This window comes from Oncorhynchus gorbuscha, linkage group LG02, assembly GCF_021184085.1.
Source record: "Oncorhynchus gorbuscha isolate QuinsamMale2020 ecotype Even-year linkage group LG02, OgorEven_v1.0, whole genome shotgun sequence".
Taxonomy (NCBI): domain Eukaryota; kingdom Metazoa; phylum Chordata; class Actinopteri; order Salmoniformes; family Salmonidae; genus Oncorhynchus; species Oncorhynchus gorbuscha.
In genome coordinates this window covers 77,576,281-77,590,346 of record NC_060174.1, presented here as the reverse complement: position 1 = coordinate 77,590,346, position 14,066 = coordinate 77,576,281, and the positions used below count along the sequence as shown (strand labels likewise).

Here is a 14,066-nt window from a genome sequence, read left to right as displayed (position 1 = left end):
GTGTAGAAGAATACGCTTTTTGTCACATGCACAAGTACAGTGAAGTGCTTAGTGCTTAACTTGCAAGCCCTTCCCAACAGTGCAGTATTCAAAATCCAAATAGTATAACTAAAAAATCATGAGTCACATTATGGCCATGTTGAGTATGAACCATGGCTATTTTTTAGCCTAAGTAGTTAGGGGCAGTACCACTAATGATGTTGTACATGTGGTTAAGCTTCAGCTGTTTCATTGTGAGCTGTAGACAACAGACCCACTGCTTGGAATGAATTTCCTCCAATATGCGTTCTGATTGGGTACAAATGTAGGATCTTGATTTGATAACTCTTTTCTTGTGCAGGAAATGCAAACCTGTATTGCATTTGAGTTTTTAAAAGGCTTTTAAAGTTTGTAATTTCCACTTTGACATTTCAGACTTGATTTGCCCAAACAAAAAAATGTATCAACCCCTACAAATGTCTATTAATTATAATCCATATAATAATTCACATTTCCTTTTGCTGCAGGATCTATCAAACTGGCTCAAATTATAATCCTACATACATTAAGCATATACCTAATGAGGTTGTTTTGCACAAGCTGCATCTTGTTCTTCAGTTTTGTAAGCAGACCACTGTACCACGCAGAGCAGGTGTAATCAAAATTACACTGTATAAATGTTGTCGCAAGCAGTTTTTAAAAAAAATGTCAAACTGCCTTGTTCTGCAGTACAGGAATTTTAGTTTGGATATAATGGCGCTGGAGGGGATGGTTGCCGTTTTACGGGCTCCTAACCAATTTTTTTCACATTGTTGGTACTTATTTTGTACATAATGTTGCTGCTACCCACTCTTATTATTCTAGATTTTTTCTTTAATGAGTCCGATGCGAAAGATATGGTGCTTCCCCAAGACCAGGCCCAAATCCCGTCATTCACGTGAAGAAAAGAAGGAAATACAGGGGGCAGAGGTTGGGATGCATTGTGAGAATTCGTCGGTGAGTGGGTAAACTGCCTCTACCATCCATACTATTGGCCAACGTGCAATCACTGGAAAATAAACTGTATGATCTACGATCAAGACAATCCTACCAGCGGGACATTAAAAACTGTAATGTCTTATGTTTCACCGAGTCATGGCTTAACAAGGATACGGATAATATACTTGCTGGCTGGGTTTTCCGTGCATTGGCAGGACAGAGCAGCAATGAGACGAGGGATGGGGGTGTGTGTCTATTTGTCTATAACAGCTGATGCGCAATGTCTAAAACGAAAGATGTCTTGAGGTATTGCTCATCTGAGGTAGATTACCTCACGATAAGCTTTAGACCACACTATCCACCAAGAGAGTTCCCATCTATATTATTCGTAGCCGTCTATTTACCACCAAAAACCGATGCTGGTACTAAGACTGCACTCAACGAGCTATATAAGGCCAAAAGCAAACAAGAAAATTCCCCTCCAGAAGAGGCGCTCCTAGTGGCCGGGGACTTTAATGCAGACAATCTAAAGTAGGCAATCTACATTTACATTTAAGTCATTTAGCAGACGCTCTTATCCAGAGCGACTTACACATGTGCAACCAGAGGGGAAAAAAACTCTAGACCACTTTAACTCCACACACAGAGACGCATACAAGGCTCTCCCTCGCCCTCCATTTGGCAAATCTGACCATAATTCTTTCCTCATGATTCCTGCTTACAAGCTAAAACTAAAGCAGGAAGTACCAGTGACTATATACTTCAATATGGAAGTGGTCAGATGATGTGGATGCTATGCTACAGAACTGTTTTGCTAGCACAGACTGGAATATGTTCCGGGATTCATCCGTTGGCATTGAGGAGGCATTACAGGCAACATCCGCTCCAAGTTAAAGGCTACAGCTGCCGCTTTCAAGGAGCAGGACACTAATCCGGACGCTTAAAAGAAATCCCACGATGCCCTTCAAACAAATATACGGTTCAAATAAAAACTAAACGATTTAAGCAATAATACGAGGCCATGTGTTATGACATTTTTATGATAAAATGTGTATGATAAATGATAAAATTATAAAAATTTAAAAAATGTCATAACACATGGTCTCAAGTGTATTATTGATTTTATACAAAGGATTACCTGCATTAAAAAGCAAGGTTCTTTCCCAAACTGGTTGTCAAGCTATCAAACTGGTTGATAGTTCCTGACCTTTACAGGTTACTATGGTAAACAAAAATGGTTTCTATGGAGGCTCTGTCACATTCTGACCTTTATTTTCCTTTGTTTTGTCTTTATTTAGTATGGGCAGGGCGTGAGTTGGGGTGGGCAGTCTATGTTTTGTGTTTCTATGTTTAGGTTTCTGTTTCGGCCTAGTATGATTCTCAATCAGAGGCAGGTGTCTTTAGTTGTCTCTGATTGAGAATCATACTTAGGTAGCCTGGGTTTCACTGTTGGTTTGTGGGTGTTTGTTCCCTGTGTCAGTGTTTGTGCCACACGGGACTGTTTTGGTTTGGTTTATTTCACGTTATCGTTTATTGTTTTGTATTTCATAGTGTTCAGGCTTTTCTTATTAAAATCGTCATGGACACTTACCACGCTGCGTATTGGTCCGATCCTTGCTACACCTCTACAGACGATCAGGAGGAAATCTGCCGTTACAGGCTCCCCCCTTGCTCGCGAGCCAACTACACAGCTAACACAATCACTTCAGACTGAAGCTGAAAAGCCAGCAAACTAGCTACATTTCGTTTAATTTGACCTGTTGCCATCGATTGACATTTCTTTGTACATATCCACAAAAAAATATGCTGATTCATGATTTCGACTGGCTGAGAAAAACTGTTTGTCACGTTCATTATTATAGGACACAGTGGAGATTGAATTTCAATATTGTTGCAAATGTTGGACATGTCAAGATCCTGTCAAGATCCTTTTTACAGAGGACATCAAGTTTTTTAAGTTGCATGGCTGGACAGATGAGACAGTGGATCTGTAAAAATAATAATAGTAGTAGTAGTAGTAGTAGTGCGTTGCTAGGTAAGGATGTAGACGATCACACTTTTTATGAATGTGGCCATGTGTATGTTGCCTAGTATACAGTATCATGGACAGGATAGACTCTTAACAATGGGAATTCCAAACCACCCATAAACAATTTTGGTTACAACCCCTGGTTATAACCCATTGGTATATTGGTTAGAGGGCAGCCTCAGCCCCCTAAAACTGTGATGTGTGTGTGAACGGAGAACTGGGAACTACCCTACAGACACTTAACCTTGACCACTGGTTCTAAACACTCCAAATGGTCTCCTTAATGACAACCCAGCATAATTACTGAGTAGTCCTCACAAGGAATGCACCATGAACATGATACCTCTGCCGTTGGAGTATGTCTTCAGCTAAAATCTTCTATTCATATGGGGGACGATTCCGACCCGATTGAAGTCAATTGAACGTAATTCTCTTTTTATTCACTTTTCTCTCTATGTATATTCTGAACTTGAATTTAAGCATGAGAATAGAGGTGGAGATCAAATGTGGCGGAGGTGTGTCTACAGATACACCATATTCTGACCTTGACTTAATTCCCTAATAATTCCACCAGCTTTGCACCATGAATAAGGTCTAGCGAACCTATCGGTTCCAAGTGGAAAAAGCATAGACTATTTTTTGTTGTTGATAGAAATAACACCATTCTTCATGCACTGTAATTTACAACTTGATAAGAGATATTGATAAGAGCTATGTAAATGAGTAATCCGTTTGGATAAGGGAATTGTAAATATAATATATTTGACCTAATAATCGCTGGAGACAAATGTGAAACTATGGCAGCAAACTAAAGCATATTAATACATCAAGTTTATGAAATGCTGTGCCATTATGCAGAATTTAAATTGTGCAGCCTTTTAACTTGCAGGGATGGGCACTCTCGAATGTCTTAATTATAGTCTACCCAATTTACTGTTAGTTCCCTTCAGTTGGTATAGCCTACATTATCCTTCCGTTTAATGACATTGTTTCGTTTGACCTTCATTTGTTTTTTGTTTTTGTTGTTGAGGATCATTAGTAACAGTTAATATATATTTTTAAAAGACATGTAGGCTAATTAAATTGTTGTGGAGCAGAGCGTACATCAAGCTGTAACAGTTTGAACCCGACACGGGGCGCAATACTTGGCCGTGTCATTACACAGTTCCATGGTTAGTGCAGGCAATAGACGAGGGTGGTACACAATTGTACACAATTTTTCCTGTAATAATTATATATACACTAATCTTACAACATTACCATGGGTTGAAGAACTGAATGTGTCAATTTAAAAAATGAATCAAACCACATTTTTCTTTCTTTCATGCGTAAAGGCTCTCCAAACCAGTTTTTATGATTCATAATAAATGTCCTAAACCTAAATAAACGTACACGATTAGAATATTTTTAAGTATCAGGATCTTGTCTATTTAAGTCTACCAATTTGTGCTGAAATGGAGATGAGTATGCATATATTTAGATATATAAAAAAGTGTTAAACAAATCAAAATACATTTTATATTTGAGATTCTTCAAAGTAGCCACTCTTTGCTTTGATGACAGCATGCAGAATCTTGGCATTCTCTCAACCAACTTCACCTGGAATGCTTCTCCAACAGTCTTGAAGGTGTTCCCACATATGCTGAGCACTTGTTGTCTGCTTTTCCTTCAATCTGCGGTCAAACTCATCCCAAACCCTCTCAATTGGGTTGAGGTCCGGTGATTGTGGAGGTCAAAATGCCCTTACACAGCCTGGAAGTGTGTTGGGTCGTTGTCCTGTTGAAAAACAAATGATAGTCCCACTAAGAGCAAACCAGATGAGATGGCGTATCGCTGCAGAATGCTGTGGTAGCCATGCTGGTTAAGTGTGTCTTGAATTGTAAGTAAATCACAGACAGTGTCACCAGCAAAGCACCTCCACACCATCACACCGCCTTCTCCTCCATCCTTCATGGTGGGAACCACAAATGCGGAGATCATCCGTTCACCAACTCTGCGTCCCACAAAGACACAGCGGTTGGAATCAAAACTCATCATCAGACCAAAGGACAGATTTCCACTGGTCTAATGTCCAATGCTCGTTTTTCTTGGCCCAAGCAAGTCTCTTCTTCTTATTGGTATCCTTTAGTAGTGGTTTCCTTGCAGCAATTCCTATGGCGGTCCTCATGAGAGCCAGTTTCATCATAGCACTTTATGGTTTTTGAGAGTGCACTTGAGGAAACTTTCAAAGTTCTTGACATTTTCCTGATTGACTGACCTTCATGTCTTAAAGTAATCATGGCTACTCAATGCCTGTCTGCCTGCTTTATATAGCAAGTCATGACCACGTGATTCACAGTCCATAGGAGTGAACCATTTTTGTGAATGAGGTGGTGTAACTAATAAACTGACCACTGTTTCAGGTGATAAGAAAACATGTTTTGTTAAGTAACTTTTTCCTCAACTTGTTTCTAAATTTATAGCAAGTCAAACTAGCTGGCAGAGCAGCTAGCTATCTAGCTAAAAGCTAGGCTAGGTTGAAGGTGCCACTGTAGCTACCCCCATCCTTGAAAATATGAAGATTGGTACTTAGTGATGTGTTGGATGTGCTGCAAAGTTAACACTTTGTATTTAGGACAAAAAGTGCATTTCTTTGCCATTTTCTTTGCAGTATTACTTTAATGCCTTGATGCAAACAGGATACATGTTTTAGAATATTTTTTATTCTGTAGAGGCTTCCTTCATTTTATTATTTTAGTATTGTGGAGTAACTACAATATTGTTGATCCATCCTCAGTTTTCTCATATCACAACCTATTAAGCTCTTTAACTGTTTTAAATAACCATTGACCTCATGGTGAAATCCCTGAGAAGTTTCCGTCCTCTCTGGCAACTCGGTTAGGAAGGACGCCTGTAACTTTGTAGTGACTGGGTGAACTGATACACCATCCAACGCCTAATGAATAACTTCACCATGCTCAAAGGGATATTCAGCATCTGTTTTTTGTTTTTTTACACATCTACCAATCTGTGCACTTATTTGCGAGGCATTGAAAAACCTCCTTAGTCTTTGTGGTTGAATCTGTGCTTGAAATTCACTACTCAATTGAGGGACCTTACAGATAATTGTATGTGTGGGGTACAGAGATGGGGTAGTAATTTGAAAATCATGTTACTCACTATCATTGACACGGGTATGAATCCATGCGATTTGATAAGCCCATTTCTACTACTGAACGTATTTAGGCTTGCCAAAACAAAGGGGTTGAATACTTTTTGACTCAAGACATTTCAGCTTTATTTTATGTATTATTATTTGCTAAATAAAATTCTCACTCTTATGACATTATTACAACATTTAATAAATTTTTACTTCAGGCTGTAACAACAAAATGTGGAAAAAGTAAAGGGGTGTGAATACTTTCTGAAGGCACTGTAATTCGCTTAACAGCCAATGTGTATTATTTAACATTACTATTAAAATAGTAATCACTTATAGGAATGGGTAACTATTTGTCCCTGAAAACCACATATTTTCATCTTCTTCCGTGGTTTGGTCACTTCTTGTTCTTCGACGGACTCTGGCTGGTCTGAAGACTATGCCGAGTTTGGAAAAGTATGCAGCGTCCGTCACACACCGTTGTGGACGTCCCCACTTAAAGAAATGACTTCCTGCGCAACGTAACGGTGTGCCTATGGTCAATATGTCTGAATCAGCCCCAAGCTGCACAGACAAATAGAACATTGAAGCTGCCTATGTGTTGTAAAGCTGATCCCCTGGCTGTGACACCACTCTCCTAACACACATAAGACATGTATAGGTCTACTTGTACATATAGTGAAACGGGACTATATACCGTAAGCACCCCCTAATTATTATTACATTTTTAGCAGATGTTTTTGCGGGTGTAGCGAAATATCAATTGCTAATGGGGATCTTAATAAAAACATTTTTTTTAAGCTTTCACTGAGCACTGTTTTCTGCCATTATATAACGTATCATAAACATGACATGATACTGTACATGGTTTAAGGGAACAACTCAAAGTGCTAATTTTCCTGTAGTGATGTGCTGTGGGTGCACAGCATATACTTTGTTTCGTTTAATTATTCATTACATTTTACATTACATTTAAGTCATTTAGCAGACGCTCTTATCCAGAGCGACTTACAAATTGGTGCATTCACCTTCAATCAGCAATTCACAACACATGCTTCTGTTTGGAGTATACTAGAGAATACCTTATCATTCTTATAATGATGGCATGATTTCTCATTGTTTGTTTTTGTTTGAAATCGGCATTTAGGCGGTCAAACACAGGGAGGTGGAGCTGCTTACATTGCTACACTGTATGCAGGTTGGGGTAACTGTTGGACATGACATTCACAGATTTGCATTTCTGTAGTCTAATCCTAGGCGTAAATCAGATCACTAGAAGGGGTTTTAGCAATCCTCTCCAATGCCTATAAGACTAAGAGAGACAGGGCAGTGTGCATCATCCCCAACATCTACTGTATAGGCAGAAGGTCTATTCTTCAACTGGAAGAATTCTTCAATTCTTCAACCCCTGAGTGAAATCTAAGCATGCCCTTGCCACTTCTTATTTTAAATGTATGTCGTTCTGTCCTTGAGCTGTTCTTGTCTATTAATGTTCTGTATTATATCATGTTTTATGTTTTGTGTGGAGCCCAGGAAGAGTAGCTGATGCAGTAGCAATAGCTAATGGGGATCCTAATAAAACCAAAACAAAACTAAGCTTATAAGATAACACTTTTATCACTGAGCACTGTTTTCTGCCATGCCAGAAGAATCTGGTTACCATGGAGTAAAAAAAAAACATCAAAACAGCAGTGATGTTGAAGTGCAGTACTCTTCAAAACAACTAAATGATTAATAGTCAACATTTTGACAGACATCCTGAGTATGACACTTTCAGTGTTGAGTTGTGTGTGCTGGAGAAGCCACCGGCGTTATTTCCACCCAACATTTCAGATTTTATGGCCGGTGCGCTAGCTGAAAGAGATTACAGCAGGCAAACATGCGTAATTGCCAGTAATTTCAGACAGAATGATTCACAATGTTGCACATCAGTAACCTTCCACGTTTTCATGTGTTGTTTAGAACATGTTTAGAGGGACCTTTGATGTACTCACACTGTATGTATGGTATGGGGCCTTGAGGTCTGTCTTGGGGGGCAAGTACCCCTCAGGTTTGGTTTGAGTTCTCTCAACTCGCACATTGATGCTCTGATACAGCCCACACAAACACACCTTACCACTAAACTTGACAAAATTACAGGATTTTGGACTGATCATTCTGAGTGTGTATGTGTGTCTCATATACTATGGGGCTCACTCCCTCTGTTCACCAGGGAGGAAAAAGTGACACAGAAGACTAGAGGCCTGCCTGACTCAGAAAGGGAGGGGGATTCCTCAATAAATCTCTAATCTGGTCCAAGAGATGACACCATTGCCTGTGACAGACAGCATTAGTCAGTGACAGGTGACATCAAGCGATAGAGAGATCTGAAGGGAGATGTGGCCTGATAGGTTGATACACAGGAAGGAAATAGTTAATTGCCTTACTAACGTCATTCCACTGAACAGAGCACTACAGATCAATGTTGAGTTGCTGAATTCTTTGGTGCTTGAGGTCTCAGTCAACTCTCAAGTAAATCGATGTTACATTCAATAATCAATACTAATTTATGCATGGATACACATCTCTTAATTCAGAGACATTCATCTAAAAGTAACTAAACGTCAATGCATGTATTATGCATATCACAGATATGGCCATACGTGCCAATGCCTTGAGCAGTGCTACAGTATAATAAGCAGAATAGCAAGCATTAGGGTTACTAAATAACTATCATAAAAATGACAAAAATATTTTTGAGTTTACAGGTGAAAACAGCCATCTATCTTAAGACATTAACAATTCCTCAGGAACTGTGGTGTGAGAAAATGGAAGTGCCTAGAATAACGGGGAGCCCTCCTTTTTGACTGCAGGCTTTTTACTGAGGTGAGAAAATTCCAGAGCGGACACCAAAAACATGCATTAACATACCACTGCAAAGCCAAGGTTAGCGAACCCGGACCTTACTCACTTATTACCCATATAACTACCCCTTTGGGAATATATATCTATAACGTTTGGCACACAGACCTCTAATAACGAGCAGGTAACAACTAGTCATTATGTGAGCTTCTAGCAGGAGATTTACACATCTCAGGTTCAGTGGCGTTGGGCTGGTTCCTCTTGCTTGAAAATGGTTATTCCGTCAAGGGTATGGTGAGGTAAGCAATAAAGGTCTGTGATTTATTCCCAGCGGCCGATAATTACTGGTGTCTTGTCACCTGTCAAAGTGAATGGACTGGGAGAGTCCGAGGCTCTAGTCTCTCCATGCTCTCTCTACAACCGCAGCAGTAAATCTGATGTGCTCGTAAAGACATAAATCACATACAACTCTTGTGAGGAAGAGAGAGGCCTAGCTAGCTGCTCACTACTTGAAACTGCATGACTCCATGTTGCAAGTAGGGAGTTGGACATGTCAAACACTTTTGCATATTGTACAGTATTGTGGTATATCAACAGGGTAGCATGGTGTTGCTGTATGGACAATATGGTTGCCTTGAATAGACAACTGGATCAGCTGTGGACTATAGAATCAGCCGAGCAATGGAAGTGCGGGACAAATAGGCTGGGATTTATTGACAGCTCAAATCAAAGTAATTTGATAAAAATTATGCTTGCCACAGTCTGTATTCAGCTTTCTATATCTTAGTACATAGAGAAAACATGATTGAAGCTCTACATTGAATGAAATCAATGAAATTCAGATAAATTCAGACAATAAGTCTAGTGTCATAACAAAACTGTTCCGCAAAAAATGAATTTTGCCACACACCTCTGATTGATAGTTGTGATTGGTAAGAGCTGAAACCCTGGCCTTGTAATTGTTCTAACGGTTGGCCTCGCTCAGCTGTGATATGTAGCAGAACATTAAGAGGGCAGGAAGGAAACATTGTTTCTCAACGACCTCCAGTTCACCATGAGGGCCTACCCTTTAGTTACCTGACCCAACACACACACTTGGCCAGGAGCCTTGGATAAAGGTCAGGCCAATCACCTTTCACTGTCCACCAAAGCAACCGACGCAAAGGTCAATCCTGTGTATGCAGGGATTTCCCCAACTCCAAAACATTTACTCTACACAGTTCAAAATACTGTTTTCTGTGATGATGTGAAACTTTTAGAATGTGCTCTTTCAATCTGTTCAGTTGACATTCAATATGTTCTGTTCATCTGACATCCAATCTGTTCTGTTCAGTTGACATCCAATCTGTTCTGTTCAGTTGACATCCAATCTGTTCTGTACAGTTGACATCCAATCTGTTCTGTACAGTTGACATCCAATCTGTTCTGTTCAGTTGACATCCAATCTGTTCTGTACAGTTGACATCCAACCTGTTCGTTCAGTTGACATCCAATCTGTTCGTTCAGTTGACATCCAATCTGTTCGTTCAGTTGACATCCAATCTGTTCTCTTCAGTTGACATCCAACCTGTTCGTTCAGTTGACATCCAATCTGTTCTGTTCAGTTGACATCCAATCTGTTCTGTTCAGTTGACATCCAACCTGTTCGTTCAGTTGACATCCAATCTGTTCTCTTCAGTTGTCATCCAATCTGTTCTCTTCAGTTGTCATCCAATCTGTTCTCTTCAGTTGTCATCCAATCTGTTCAGTTCAGTTGAATTCCAATCTGTTCTCTTCAGTTGACATCCAACCTGTTCGTTCAGTTGACATCCAATCTGTTCTCTTCAGTTGTCATCCAATCTGTTCTCTTCAGTTGACATCCAATCTGTTCTGATCAGTTGATATCTGATTTAGATAATCCACCTCATTTGGAACACAATCATCTGTACCTTATTCAGAGCATGGTAATCTGTATAACCCAATTCCACTAAGACACGAAACACAATCTGAAACTTCCATCCAACCAGTTTGGACAAGACCTATCTTGATATCTCAAAAACCCCAAAAATGTAAAGCATTACCATGGAAAGGTTGAGTTGATGGCTCTAGCCCAGTCAGCCGAGCTAGCAGTGATTGCAGGTTCTAATTGTAAAATATTTGCCTTCATTTTTCCTTGGCTTTGAAGTCCAGGCCCGTGCTCTGCTCCTGTCCTCAGGTGCTGCCCAGGCCTGATTTATGAGGATAGGGTTCCACAGGAGTCCCCCTAAATTATATGGCCCTTAAACCTAAAGATAGAGAGAAGGAGAAAGAGAGAGAGAGAGAGAAATGGGGGAGGGAATCGAAGGGAATCGCCACTCTTGTATACAGCTAATTACATGGACAAATCCCTCCTTCCCTCTCCCACATTGGAGAGACGAGGGGAAACAAACACAACCCAGATTAGGCTGCTATTTGATAAACACACAATTTGTCATGGACGTCCTGTGACTAATTTTCATGTAACTCCCCCATTAAGATAAACATCAGAAAACCCCTCACTCTACCCCGTACCATTCTATACAACATGTGACTAGTAGGCCACAAAATAATAGGTATTTGAGCGGAAATAAATGTATTTGTGGATTTACATCGAAGCAAGAGTCATACATTGGAGCACCCTCTTAGAGTCAAAGTGATTCATCAATGGCCTAGATACGGTATATACCAAAAATAATCAATAGGTGGATGTCAAGAAAAAGTCAATTGTCATGCCAAAAATGAGGACTTTGCTTTTGCTTGTTATGTATTACAAGGCTGTGGAACTGCTGAAACACTTAGAGATCCTGTAAGGTATGAGAGGGAGTGTCTGTGGAGGAGGAGAAGGAGGAGGAGGAGGTGACAGCGCCATTTGCCTGGAGGGTGCCCATAAACCAGGTAGAGAGAGAGAGCACCATTCCTCATGGGTGACTGTACCATGTGACTGGAGGAGGAGGGCTGGCTTTAAAAAGCAGGCAGGGCCGTCCCGCGGAAACATAGGTAATCACAGGGCACCAGGAGAGGAGGAGGAGACAAGGGCTGTCAGGACACAGCACCCAACAACGTCCCGACTGACAGCTCTGTGAAAGACGCCGCAAAACACAGCACCCAACACCAACCTGACAGGCAGCCCCTCAGAACAAGCCACATATCGACAGCAAAGGAGGTCCTGGCACCGCAACGGCAACTTTGCGAACACTTCAGCAACTACTAAGTAGTCAGTGGCTACAGAGCAACTACAACAACAACCTTCACCATAGCTCCACGGCCAGCCAGTGATGATGATCTGCAGAAACCTGTTAGGGTCAGAGGAGTTCTCTGAGGAGGAGCTGGAGCTGTGCATGCTGGGTCAGGGGGAGGATAACGAAGGGAGCGACGGAAACCCCAAGGACAGTGAGGGCTCAGCCAGCAGCCCCCCCAGCGACGATCCTGAGGAGGGCCAGGCCAAGAAGCGCAGCCGCCCAGTCCGCTCCAAGGCCCGCCGTGTGGCTGCCAACGTCCGTGAGCGCAAACGCATCCTGGACTACAACCAGGCCTTCAATGCTCTACGTGTGGCTCTCAACCACGACCTTAGCGGCAAGAGGCTCTCCAAGATTTCCACCCTGCAGAGGGCCATCAACCGCATCTCAGCCCTGTCTGTCTTCCTCAACTCCAACCCCCCCAGTAAGCCCTGCTCCCACCGGGAGTGCCACAGGCCGGCTGGGGGGCCATTGGCGGTGGGAATGGTGAGGACGTCACGGCTGGACCCGCCCAGGGTGACAGTCGCTCCTCGCCAGGAGCCCCAAAGCTACATCTCCTGGCACCAGGCATCACTCCCCCACCAGATAGAGCCCCAGCAGGGCACCCATCCTCACAGGCTGCCAACAGAGACACACCTCTACATGGACAGCATGGGCTCCTCGTGTCCACCCTCACCACACTACCCCTGCTACTCCACCGAGGGCCAGTTGTACCCCTTACACGGACACTGTGGGAAAGAGAACCCCTTGGAGCAGCTGCCCAGCTCTATCAGGTACACCCAGGTGGGCGAGGGGATGGGGTACCAGAAGGGGGTGTGGGCCTCCTGCGCTCAGGGCTACATGGATGCGTTTGTGGACCCGTCTCCAGCCTTGGGCCTCCCCTGGCAGGTGAGCTACCTCCAGGAGACAGCAAGCCCCCAGCACAACCTGTCCCTGCTCTGACACTTGGACCAGACACGTTAGAGCCTAGCTATGCACCACTATGACACCTGAAGCCTGGAGAATAGACCAGCCAACTGTCCAAATGATCTCAGGGAAAAAATAAGAAAAAGTGAGCTTCATGTGCTCTCACTGTTGCAATGAATTCAGTATTACAGTGCTACTCTCTAAAGTAGAGTCACTGATTTAAATGTGTTATCTAACCATGTAAATATGATTGTCATATCTTGAATGCAACGGCAATGTACATTTCAGCATGTTTTAAACACGACCATTCAAATCTTGTTTTTTTATTTCAAATTATAAAGCCAATTAATGTTATTCTTATAGATGGAAAAGTTTCAACTGCTCAAAACACACACTTCACTTGTCCAAAGTGTTGTGTCTGGCAATGTAGCCGCAATCCTATTTACAAACCCAAAGAACAAACTTATTTGAGTTTTCTATATTTCATTATTGTACTCATGTACAGGTATATGGATGCTACAGTTTGTGTACTAAAGTTTTGACACTTCTTAATAAAACATTTGTTTTAAATACGACTTACGAGTGAGTAGGTGTTCTGTCTGTCTTTGCAGAGAGTCTGCAGTTTGCATGAAAGCTTGTGCGTGTGTGTATGTGTGTGCTCGTGTGCATGTTGATTATAGCCTTGAGGTCTGTACTCTATAGCCTCTATCTTCCCAGGGTCTCAGCTGACAAGGGTCTCTCTCCTAGCTGAGAAATGGGTTTGCTTGCCCATTCTTGTCATATTTCCAGGAAAAGAGAAGCCAAGGTTCTGTTTACATGCCAAAATAAAAGTCTGAACCAATAGGCAGTGGTGCAACACCACCTCTTCTGTTCACATTGTGGAATCATTGAGGAATGCTGGGACTAACAAATGTGTGTTTTTCTTTGTTTTTTGGTGTGTGCATGTGCATGTATGTGTTCA

At 41.8% G+C, this 14,066-nt stretch overlaps 1 protein-coding gene across 1 annotated transcript; it reads left to right on the top strand.

The window, feature by feature from the left end:
* Positions 1-12,241: 12,241 nt before the first annotated feature.
* On the top strand, positions 12,242-13,141 carry LOC123990695 (class A basic helix-loop-helix protein 9-like). The gene is made up of 2 exons (XM_046291453.1): positions 12,242-12,676; positions 12,737-13,141. The coding sequence occupies exons 1-2, from the start codon at positions 12,242-12,244 to the stop codon at positions 13,139-13,141; spliced, it is 840 nt and encodes a 279-aa protein (XP_046147409.1).
* Positions 13,142-14,066: the final 925 nt, after the last annotated feature.

What these genes read in the sequence shown, in the direction of transcription:
- LOC123990695 (XM_046291453.1), top strand. Translation starts at nt 12,242, where the DNA reads ATGATCTGCAGAAACCTGTTAGGGTCAGAGGAGTTCTCTGAGGAGGAG. An exon ending in CGGCTGGGGGGCCATTGGCG is followed by an intron (nt 12,677 to 12,736) that starts GTGGGAATGGTG and finishes GCTCCTCGCCAG; the next exon opens with GAGCCCCAAAGCTACATCTC.